The sequence below is a fragment of the Gobio gobio genome, assembly GCF_949357685.1.
Source record: "Gobio gobio genome assembly, chromosome: 8".
Lineage (NCBI taxonomy): Eukaryota > Metazoa > Chordata > Actinopteri > Cypriniformes > Gobionidae > Gobio > Gobio gobio.
In genome coordinates this window covers 4,709,936-4,722,046 of record NC_137114.1, presented here as the reverse complement: position 1 = coordinate 4,722,046, position 12,111 = coordinate 4,709,936, and the positions used below count along the sequence as shown (strand labels likewise).

The 12,111-nt window shown below is 37.6% G+C and overlaps 1 protein-coding gene across 2 annotated transcripts in view; it reads right to left on the bottom strand.

The window, feature by feature from the left end:
* The window catches only part of LOC307131006 (NACHT, LRR and PYD domains-containing protein 1b allele 2), a 45,351-nt gene extending 45,103 nt beyond the window's left edge, over positions 1–248 (bottom strand). The window contains exon 1 of one of the 2 annotated variants that reach the window (XM_079824382.1): positions 36–248. In XM_079824382.1, the coding sequence (XP_079680508.1) occupies positions 36–85 (50 nt within the window). In that variant the 5' untranslated portion in view covers positions 86–248. The remainder of the gene's footprint in view (positions 1–35) is intronic. The other variant, XM_079824381.1, reaches the window with a different exon arrangement.
* Between the last annotated feature and the right edge of the window lie 11,863 nt (positions 249–12,111).

The window sequence follows — 12,111 nt, the reverse complement described above, 5'->3', positions numbered from 1 at the left end:
CACGCCGTTCCCCCGCCGTCGGTAACGTTACTCACCGGTCGTCCAGTTGCGCGCTTTCTCCATAGTGTGCCATGTGCGCGACCATTATTCGCGCGCCGACGGCTGTCGATCCACGCGCCAAATGCTTCCGTGATGTGATATTTGCAGATAAGAAACTATACACCCAGTCACGAGCCCATTCATGCAACACACTGATCCACACACACACACACACACACACACACACACACACTGGTGTTTCCGCGACCGGCACTGGCAGCAGCAGGAAGTGGCGGGAACTAATTGTTTACAGCAAATGTGCAGGCACAGATTAAATTAATACAACTAAATGATTGTTTAATACGCAAATAATAATAATAATAAGTTTTATGGCCTGTGCAAAACCATGCTGGTCTAACACAGTGTTGTTAAGGTGTTCTGTTCTGGCAGTGTTGGGGGTAGTAATGCATTAAAAGCAAGTTACATAATCAGATTACTTTTTTTCAAGTAACACGTTACTTTCTCAAATGTAATTACTTTGTTTCCTCATGTGTGGACTGGCAGTATTGTGAACACAATGACTATTGTAGTTCTAGACTAAATGTGAGCACTAATAGTGTTCATTTATTAAACATATTAATACTTGTTAATTTCCAATATATTATGGGTTCATTTTAAGTGAGCAATACAATAGTTGAGTTAAATAAAACTACCCAGCAGGTTGGACAAACATTTAACCCAACCACTGGGCTAAAACAACCCATTCGCTGGGTTAAAACAACCCAACCACTGGGCTAAAACAACCCATTCACTGGGTTAAAACAACCCAACCACTGGGCTAAAACAACCCATTCACTGGGTTAAAACAACCCAACCACTGGGTTAAAACAACCCAACCACTGGGTTAAAACAACCCAACCACTGGGTTAAAACAACCCATTCACTGGGTTAAAACAACCCAACCACTGGGTTAAAACAATCCTGGGTTTGTCCATTTTCAACCCAACTTTGGTTGTTTTTAACCCAGCATTTTTAGAGTGTGCAATAATTAAATATTAGAGGTGTAACAATATATATTGTCACAATATATCGCAACACAAAATGCAAGAATCTGTATTGTGTATAGTTCACCCAAAATGAAAATGTACCCTAGTTTTAGTGTCAGTGCTACATTAAACTACTAGGCCTATATACACCGTATATAATGTTGAATATGATGTATAATAATGCAATAGGGGAATATGTGTGGGTCCTGATAATGCCGATGTGTTACCAGTCAAACGTGGCCTTTTACCACACGTCTTGGAGTATCGCAATAATATTGTATCGTGATATGTATCGAATCGTGACATGAGGGTATCGTTACACCCCTATTAAATATGTTAAATTACACAAATATACTTTATGTATTTAATCTCACTTTATTAACTAATGTATTCACGTTTTACCTTAATACACACATCACATTAATTTGATTGCTAAAATAAGATTCTTCTCCTGCGTCCTATACTTCTGCAGTCCAGCTCTGTTCATTTCACTTTAGGAGCAAGAACAGTTTCTGCAGGTTTAATGAAGGTACATTTAAGACCTTTTAAAGAAAACTGAAGGGAACACAACATGTCAATATGTTCTCTAAATGTAATTGTCTATGAAGCACACAATGAGTTGGATTAGCAGCACTTACACTTAAAATACAAAGTCCAACAGATCTCCATAACTTTTTTTTATTAATTTTACAACAAAACAAAAAAGCTCAATGTTTGAAAAGCTCTTCTCCCAAACACTAAAATATGGAGGATATTTTTACTGAACCTTCTGATCACACTACAAAAAAAGTGAATTTTCAGTAGTTTTGTCTTGTTTTTCAGTGCAAATAACTAAAATATTCTTAAATAAAGATACACTTACTTCAGAAGCAAAATGACTTAAGATATAAATCTTGTGAATGTGATTTAATGATTAAAACAAGAACAAATATCTGCCAATGGGTTCAGAAAAATCACCTTCATTCAAATAAGAAAGTCATTTCCATAGCCATTGACAGAAATTTGTTCTTGTTTTAAACATAAACTCACTTCATTTTGTTCAATTTCTCAGAAAACAAGACTTCATTTCTTCATTTAGCATCTCAAGTAAATGTATCTTAAAGATGTTTAGATATTAGATATTTGTGCTGGAAAATAAAAATCCTGAGGAAGATATTTTTGTTTTGTTTTTTTGCAGTGTAATTTAGGACCAAATGAAATCCATTTGATTTTTTTGTTTTGTTTTGTTTTAGTTTTACTCCGTTTTAATGGTTAAATGAAATTGTATTAGTCAAAAAGCATGCCTAATTTATTGAAATCATGAAATATATACAATTTAACAGCAATTTATTAAAAGTAAAAAAATATATACTCAGGGTTTCTGCAGGTTTCACCAAGTCAAATTTAAGACTTTTTGAGACCTTTTTAAGACCATTCTGAATGAAATGTAAGACCTATTGTCAGGGTTCTCCTCTGACAGCTCTGTATGTTTTGTCTTTGTTTAATGTGTCTTTGTTTGTGTTGTGCATGAACACATGGCTTTGTCTTGGTTTGTGTTTGCCATGTGCTCCCTGTGTCCTGCCTTCAGTAGTGCACATGAACATCAACCATCCCAACCTAAGAAAAAAAACTAAAATAACAATATAACGCATTGCACCACACAAAAACAACAAAAGCATTAAATCCATACAAAGCATATTTATATACACGTCTGGCTACAAACCTATATCCTTTACATAATGGTGTACTATCTGAATTATCAACAACTATAACTCACTGATTATTTCATCCAACAAAGCATCTTTTACAGTGCAATCCATGCATTAAAACACTAGATGGTGCCAATTACATTTGCATGAAACATAATCATAATGGATAACGGTCAATGGCTGAACTCAAAACTACATATTAACATACTACATTATGAATTCTGCTATAGAAAGATATGGTAAAAAATAGTAAGAGCATTCAGAAATTCAGCCAATATATCTGCTCGCCCACTAAATGGCAATTACTTGCTCATTTAATTATCATACTCAATTTAAACATGTTTATCTATATTCATAATACAGATCACATTCATTTTAATCAATATATATGAACCGCATGAATTTATTGTTTTATAATGTTTGCTGTGATGCACTTTGTACATTTTTACATCAAAAACGGTCATCATTTATAAATAAGAGGCATTTTTCCTACCCTGATTTCAGCCTCTGTCTAATCAACATAAGGGCCAACACAACATGCAAGATCATCTAACACAAACTTTGTTTCAAAGTTTACTTGCCATCTACTTGAAACAGTTGAAAGGTTCATCAGTTTCAACTAAAGGCCTTTTTGACAGTAACACGACAACTTAAACTTCAGCAACATAGTAACCTGCTGTCGCGGAGCCATCGTTTCACCTCAGCCGTCGTTCTCTTTGCACTTCGTGGAGGATCTTTGAATCCAAATGTGAGTTTTTTCAGACATCTCTGTCAGGGTTCTGTCACTTCGCTCTGTTTATTCTTGGTTTGGTGACAGAGCTCTGGCTTGTGTCTTGTCATGGTGTGTGTGTGTGTGTGTGTTGTTTTGTCTGTTTGGTGCAAGCACAGGGCTTCCTGCATGTTTCCCTGTGCCATGTGCTTGGCTGTCTATTGTGTGGCCCCGCCCATCTTATCTGTTTATTGATTGATTTGTCCCTCCAGGGGCCCGTTTCAGAAAGGAGGTTCAACCAACTCTGAGTTTAAACCTGAACTCTGAGTTGACTTACCCTGAGATGGGAAACTCTGAGTTTTGGGTTTCAGAACAGCTGAATTGAGGTAGTTCAATCAACTCTGAGTAACTGACTCTGAGTTAAGCTCATGCACTCAAACTATGAAGAGCCACGATCAATGGAGCTCCGAAATTACGATTCACCATGGCAACAGCACCCAACAAAAAGACGTTTGCATACTTCAGGGTCAATATGTAAGTTTAATTCTTAATTATTTTAATTAAGTTTAATTTTCATGGTATCCAAAAGGCAAAAAAAGAATGTGGCAGCAGCTAAAAATGAAAAATAAAAACATAATTCAATCATGTAAAGTTTTAAGCATAAATGTTCATGGGTGTAGGTTTAATGACTTTACAAACATTTGACATATTAAATAAATATCATTCAGTGTCCAGTGCAGCAGCTTTTCCCACATAGACCCTTTTCACAGTGATGACGTGTTTTAATGGTCATCAATATCGTAAATCCTGCAACGTTTTTGTTTGTTTGTTTGTTTTTTTAATGTATGTACATTTATAACACTAATACTTTGTACTATATTACTTTTGCATCAAATTTAAAAATCAAGTTACCGCTGCTGTGAGAGTGTTTCTAAAAATGGGAGTGATGGTGAAAATTAACATCTTTCTCTCTTTTCACTTCCGTTATCAAACTCACTCTATTTTTTCCCTCTTTTTGAAAGTTGTGAAATCACTATTGTGGAGTTTTTCTTTTGCTATTTAAGCAAATGGGGACACACATATATATTTAATGTATTCTCTCATTCACCGCTATAAGAGTTAACCCAACTATGACGACTTCAGCTTCGGAAACCCGGTAATGTGAAAAGGGTCTGTGCTCTTTCCACATAATGAAATGTTCTCTAATCCCACCTGTTACATTTATTAATTATGGTAATGACATTAACATTTGACTTCTACTCAGGCCAGCCAAACTCCAGCACCACTGACAGATGAAGAGGAGATGGAGGAAGAATATTAACATCCTACAGGAAAAAGAATAAAGTATTTGTAGGAAATAAAGATGAACATTAAAAATTGAAAATAAATGTATTTAACAGCTGTGGTGGTCCTTCCATCCCACACAATAATCCGTTTTCAGAAAGTGTGATGATGGGAATATGAGTGTCATCAATGGAAATCCTAGAGGAAATTATAATTATTAGGGATACTTCTAGAGGTTCATCAAGTGAACGTCAGGATCCTGTATAAAAGGACATGCCACTTGTGTCTTTGACGTGTCCTCATGATGAAAATATGAGCAATGAATGAATGTTCCTGCACTGCAAAGAATGCTTTTCTCACTATGTATTTTTGTCAAGTGGCAGATCATTTAATTTAAAGCTACACTATGTAACTTTTCCGTCCACTAGAGGTCGCCTGTTCAAAACAAAGGCGTAGTTTGATGACGGCACGTTTGAACGCAGAATCTCGGGACATGTGGTCTTCACCTCACAGCCGGTGGAAAACAGTCAGGATAGGACTCGGGCAGAAATCATGTTCATGGATGCGATTATTAACATTACTGTAATGAAGCAGAGCAGGACCGAGTGTTGTGGAGCTGAGCAAGGCTGCTGGAGCGATTGAAGAGCGGGACTGTTATTATGGCATAGTCGCCGGCGGGACTTTTATTATGACACGGTTGCCGGCGGCACTTCCTCTTCTCCAGTGCTGAGTGTGAGGTAACGCAGCTCTGTTTATCGTATTAGATATATCTGAGTGTGTTGAAAAGGAAGTTATGACGTTCGCTCGGCGGCTGCTATGACACTTGTTCACACTGCAGTGAGAGTAAAGTGTTTCACTGAATAAAACCGGAGACCGAGGGTGACGCAGATATGACGCAATCGACAGGCGACTCCCTCACACGCATAGCTCACACGTCCCGGTTCCTTGGTTAAAATAGCAATTTCCTCACGATTTACAAATAGTTGAAAACATTTGGGATATTCTAAGTACTCAACTGAACAAAATATATAACACTGGCCTAGTGATTTCTGGATGTTTTACTGCAAAAATCCTACATAGTTCACCTTTAAGTGAACTTTGCTTACTTTAGATTTAGATAAAATTTATAATTTTTTGATATTTGTACTTGAAATACGACCAAAATACTCAGTAAGAAAAGCATTTGTCGCGTTTGATTGAATGAATTTAGTATTTAAAACTGCTGGCGCTTTAAAAAGGGGAGGAGACTGAAAGAAACTCTGGGTTTACCAAAGAAAACCTGCTCCAGACCAGGTTAGGTTCACAGAGTAAGAGTTACCGTGGTAACTGACTCTGAGTATAAGTTACCGCTCTTTTAGAAACGGGCTTGACTTATCCTGCTTTCTCAGATTTGACATACCTCCCATTCTGAAACAGAAAACCCAGAGTTTCCCTTATTTCAGGGTTAACATACTCAGAGTTTTCACTTAACCTGCTTTCTGAAACGGCTCCTGCTCTCCCTCGTTTCCTGCTTGTTGCTTTCCTATATTTATTCTCTCTGTGTTTTCATTCCCGGGCTGGACGGCTCAACTCATCAGAAGAACAGAACATCAGCTAAATGTGGCCGTCTCAGTCTCAGTCCTGTCAGACCCATGGCACTATCAAGCGTACCGCTGTCTTTTTGTCCCGCAGTAGCGTTAAGATGCAGAAAAGAAAGAGGCAGGAGAAGATTGACTCCTTTTTCAAGAGAAATCCTGTAAGTGAAGCTGAAAGTTGAAAAGTGTTAAACAACTTTATTTAACTTATTTGAGGATTATTGACTAACATTCAAGGTGGATTTCCGAAAGGACACTCCTCAACAGATGCTGGAGTTAGAGTAAGTAATGAGGTGGAAAAGGCTTTGAAAATGAAAGAGCTGATGACAAGAGTATCATTTGACACTGAGAAGGCATATGACACTGAGGGAAGGACTGCTTATTAAACTAAGTAGAATGAGGTTTGGAGGAAGGATGTGTAATTGTATAATGGACTTTTTAACAAATAGTAAAATTAGAATGAAAGTTGGATGAGAGGTATCATGGAGTTTAGTGTAAACAACAGTATTAGCTTACAGTATCGAGCATTACGTGTATGCGTTGGAGCTATTAAATCAACATCCATTAACACAAAACTCATAGAAGCAGGAGAGACTCCTCTGAAGTTAAGAAGATAAAAACTTGTGCTATAGCATGCTGGGTCCAATTGAAGGGAAGAGGGAAAGAAAATCCTACAAAAGAAATAATACAGGATTGCTGGGAATATTCCAAGTCTCAGGGACATGGGTTTGGATGGACGGAGGATAAGAGAGTGAAGGAATATGGAAGCTGGAACCCCAGTTAGTAATGTTCCACCAGGGTAAAGACAGATTTTAGTATCCTGGAAAAGAAAAGAGAATGGAGAATGGAGGAAGAGAGAGTTAAGACAAGCATTTATCTTAGAAACAGTTACTATAACTATTTCAAAATGTATACAGGTCCAAAAGCAAACAGGAATGTGTGGGAGTTGGAATAATACATATCCCAGAATTCAAAATAAACATGTCATTTTGCAATGTATATTATTTGAGGTGTAAAGACGGCTGTTGCAAGATGGGGTTGATGAGGCAGGGATGGGAATCTGATGGGGATTCTGGGAACAGAAGGAGATGGAGAGGGGATGAGCATCACCAGGACGGCACTCTTTACATTCAATAGAGCAGTCGTTACCATACATAATGTTATATATAAAATGCAGAGAGTATTGAGAAGATTTACTTACTGTTTTCACAGATAATAGTTGTATTAATAAATGATGAAATATGAATCTGCAGATCGCATGTGTCTGATGAACGGCCTTTATGAGATGAAGCTCATGGGTTTGGACTCAGGGCGGCTCAGTTGTCCTGGATGCAAACTTTAGGATCCATAAAAAAGATTTATACAGTAAATGTCCAGTCATACAGCAACAATCTTTGACGCAAGTATAATATTATATTATTAAATTGTATACATAACATTATTTTTAACAACAAATGTCATGTTTTTACTTCGCTATAAACCCTGTTTAGATCAATACTTGAGGAATACTTCAGGAATGGTTAGCTATTATTTTTATGATGAACTTTTATTAGATTGTAAAAGAAAACTAAATGACAAAAATAATAATTCAAAATACAATTTAATAATATGAATATAATAGATTTCTCTACAGAGAAACGGTGCTTTAACGGACACTATAGGCTAATTCTGTCATGTGACACCACATTTATATGCGTTAAAGCTCTTTTTTTCAACAAAAAGTGTTTCCAAATTAGTTCTCGTGACATTTGAAGGATCGACATAGAATTTATGTGCTAAAGTTAAACAGAAAAAGATTTGCAAAAAAGTATCGATAATTGGCATTGGCAAAAAATTCACAAAAAAAAATCCTTTAATGGAAACTTGCTATTGTTGGTCATGGTATTTCGTCGTATATACTTACTTAACAACTATAAAATGCAGACAAAACCATTCTAAAACGTGACAGAAATAGCAACAGAACATGTCTTTTCATCCTCTTCAGCTTCACCGGACTCTTATTTATTTGGGCCAGCAAGAAAGATGTCCGTTTCTTCACCGTGAACACAACGACATTTACGACACAACGTCAATATCCCTCCTGTCTCACTCCAAGCCCTGTGTTAAAGTGTGTGTGTGTGTGTGTGTGTGTGTGTGTGTTAAATCTATCTTTATTTATTTAAATGTAAAGTTCCCTATTGCTCAAACCTACTTCACATGGTTATATGCTTTGAGGTCAAATACGGACACTATATATATATATATATATATATATATATATATACTATATCTCAATACAGTAGCCTATATACATTTATGCATGTGCACTCTTCAGAAATGCTACCGATTGTTGACACTCTAAAATATATAGTTTGAGACGTGTATATATATATATATAGTCAATATTTAGTCGAACCATCGTGGTTCTGATGATTGGTGTGCGAGTTAGTTTCTCGTACTATGGCAGTTCATCAGGAGTTACGTCACTGTATGGGAAACACACCCCTGCTCGTTGCTCTGGTTGTGTGTGTCCTCAATAAATACATGAAAATATATAACTGTTGTGATGTTTAAGCAGAATGTGTTTGTCTATGGTTTTGGCTCTGACTTGTGTAGAAATCCAGGAGAATAGAAAGAGTTGACTTCGACTATAGAGCAGCATCTGTGCTGGAAAGCTTAAAAATATATTCTGTCACAAACCTATTAATAAATCATTTGAATGATATCAACTGTGATCAATAACAATAACCTCATTCATTAAACATGGATACAGACAAACTGCAGAAGGGAGATCAATGAATATAAATGCTACAAGTAAACTGTTATATCCTATTTGAATTCACATTGTTATGGGTGGTACAAAAAAAACTAGAAATGTCAGATATAAATGTGGACTAACCTGTGCAGTCTCCACAAAGTCTTTTATCCAAACTGTTGCCCTTGTGGTCTTTGCTCACATTTTGTATTTTCTATAGCCTAACCAACTAATTTAAGATGATTTAAGAGAGCAGTCGCACATAACAACAAATAACTGATAGTGAAAATTATCTATAACAGATTAAAAAAGGTGTGTTGAGATTTGAGAAGGAGAATTGCCAGGGTAAAAACAGAATACACTGTACTTTCTGTATTATGAAATTATGTTTTTATTTTGTTTTTGTACAAGGGTATGATTTCTGTGGCTGAGGAATTAAAAAAATGGCCAGGATTTTAAGAGCGATATCTTAACATTGTCACAAAGATGAAGACGTAACATGTGTAACGTGTGAAAGTAAACACACACAACAGCGGCAACGAGCATCTGAGGCGGAGCAAGCGTGCGCAAGGACTGAGGCAATACTGGTGTGATGGAGGACAGAGGCATACCCGAGGGGAAGGAGAAGCACGCTACAGCCGTAGAAGTGGAGGAACAGAGCGTAGCTGAAGAGCCGGGGCAGAGGTGGAGTGATGACTGACCAAGAGGGAGCCGATGGGACAAGGGAACCCGGTGGAGTCGAAAGGCCGAGGGTGTCTGGTGGAGCCGACGGTGGGAGGAGCCAAGTGAAGCCGACAGGTCGAGATGGAGCGAGGACGTCACAGATTTACATTTATTTATTTAGCAGACGCTTTTATCCAAAGCGACTTACAACTGAGGAATACAGGAAGCCATCCGTCATGAAGAGGCCTAAGATACTAAGTTTTTTTTTTTTAGATGAGGTTAAGTGTTCACAGAAGAGATGAGATTTCAGCTGCCTCTTGAATGTTGTCAGTGATTCTGCATTCCGGATGGAGGTGGAAAGATCGTTCCACCAGCAAGGAACAGTGAAAGAAAATGCTCTGCAGAGTGATTTCATGTCTCTCTGTGGTGGAGATGGAGAAGGGATGCAAACCTCCAGCAGAGGCAGGACTGGTTGAGAAGGGCGGAGATGGAGGCAGATGGAGATTTGACATAATCCATGCAGGTCTCTGTGGTGTTTAGAAACAGTAATGAAGCCTGAAAGCAAACGGATATCACAGTTTCAACAGTCCATTGTGTAGAAAAGGTGATAGAGAACAAGAAACGGGGTGTGAGACGAAACCTCCATACTGAAGTCCATCAGCCAGTCACTATTTCCACCAGTATACCCTCGGCTCAGACTCACTGGGAGGCTCCTCTTTTTTTTTTTTATTAATATAATTTTCATCAGAAAAGAAGAAAGTCATGTACACCTAGGATGGCTTGAGGGTTAGTAAATCATGGGGTAGTTTTCATTTTACAGTGAACTAATCCTTTAAGATTACGGATCATTTTGGCTTGATCACTGTCTTAATTCCCATTTACAAAGCACAGTTCACTGTGTTACATAGGATTATTCAATCATTTTTCAATCTTATGTCTGGTCAGAACAGCAATCCTCACTATATGTGGCAATATTTTATTTTAACGTACAGAAATGCCAAACATTGATAAACAATGAAAGGGGTTGACTGATAATGCCACAGTGCTATAGACAATCACACACAGTGACCAATGGAGTATGAAAACCCTTTTCTTTGTCGTTTGTCTATTATGGTGTGTTCATTAAAGCAGTATGAAGAAGTGGCCTTTGAAACAAGGGCAGCAACAGTCTCTGTCAGCAAATGTTTATTTCAATGTTTTACTAATGACACTGTGTATCACATTACAGTAAATGAGAGCGATTGGAGTGGGAAACATGATCCCTCATGAATCTGGCTGGCCAACTTGACTCTGTTCCAGTGTATTTTACGGCATAATGCTCCCGTAATCACATTTGGCCAATTGGACATTAGCTCTGTTTATGAGAAGTGAATATCGACTGGAGCCTCACAAGCAAACTTTGGTAAATGTATACTGCACAGTCATTCTGCCTTTTCTAGACCCATAACACAATTTAGTCTCCATTTGCACATAAAGCCAATACTCGTCCTTAAGACCTTATCACGGATGTAAATACATAAAACAGATATCCATATAGTAGATTATTAAACACTTTGAAATCTCACAACATGAAGGTTTCATTGAGATATTTTTGAGGTTCATGAAAATGTTACAGTGTAATTACACAAGAGCAATATTAATGAACAATAATTACTATTGCTTAGGGTAAGTCGCTTGTAATTATGTGTAATTAAGTATTATTATATAGTCGGTGCATGTAACACGTGTAATAAAGTGATACCCAGTGTCCATGTTATACATATTATATGGTGATTTAATAACTTGCAATAGCAAAGACAACTAGGCGTTTGTTTCCTGCACTTGTTAACCTCTAGATATGACTTGAGGAATCACACTAATGATTATGACCGAATTTTAATACTAGCCTGAGGTGTGAGCAACAATAAAAGTAGAAAACAGCTCGGATACTGACCTGTAATTACACGAAGTCTCAGTCCATACTTATCTTATTACACTGTAACATGAACTGTATAATGCTAAATTAAATATTGCATATTGCAAGCAGCAAAGCCTGACATGCGAGAGCATCAGGAGGGGTGTTTCGTTTGAGTTGGTTCTGGCTATAATGGGTCCATTGAATCCCACAGAGAAACAGTGCCATGCATTTTTAATCAGGTGGCTTCTGAGGTCGCTTTCTCCATTCTGAGGATGTGAATTATGAGCATCTGTGGGATGAAAACCGAACCAAACTGCCAGACAATGACATTACCTCGCGACAGGAAGACAGTGATTTTCGCTTCCAATAATTGATGTAAGTCAGAGAGGCAGAGCTCACATCTCCAAACGGCTGATGGGGGCTCGTACGGGAGCGTCTGCTGTATGAACGAATCTATCTTGGATTACAGCACCAGATCGTTCCTTCATTGGCAGAAGCATGAGAACGAGGACATGGCTGAGTGTTGCGTCCGGGTTA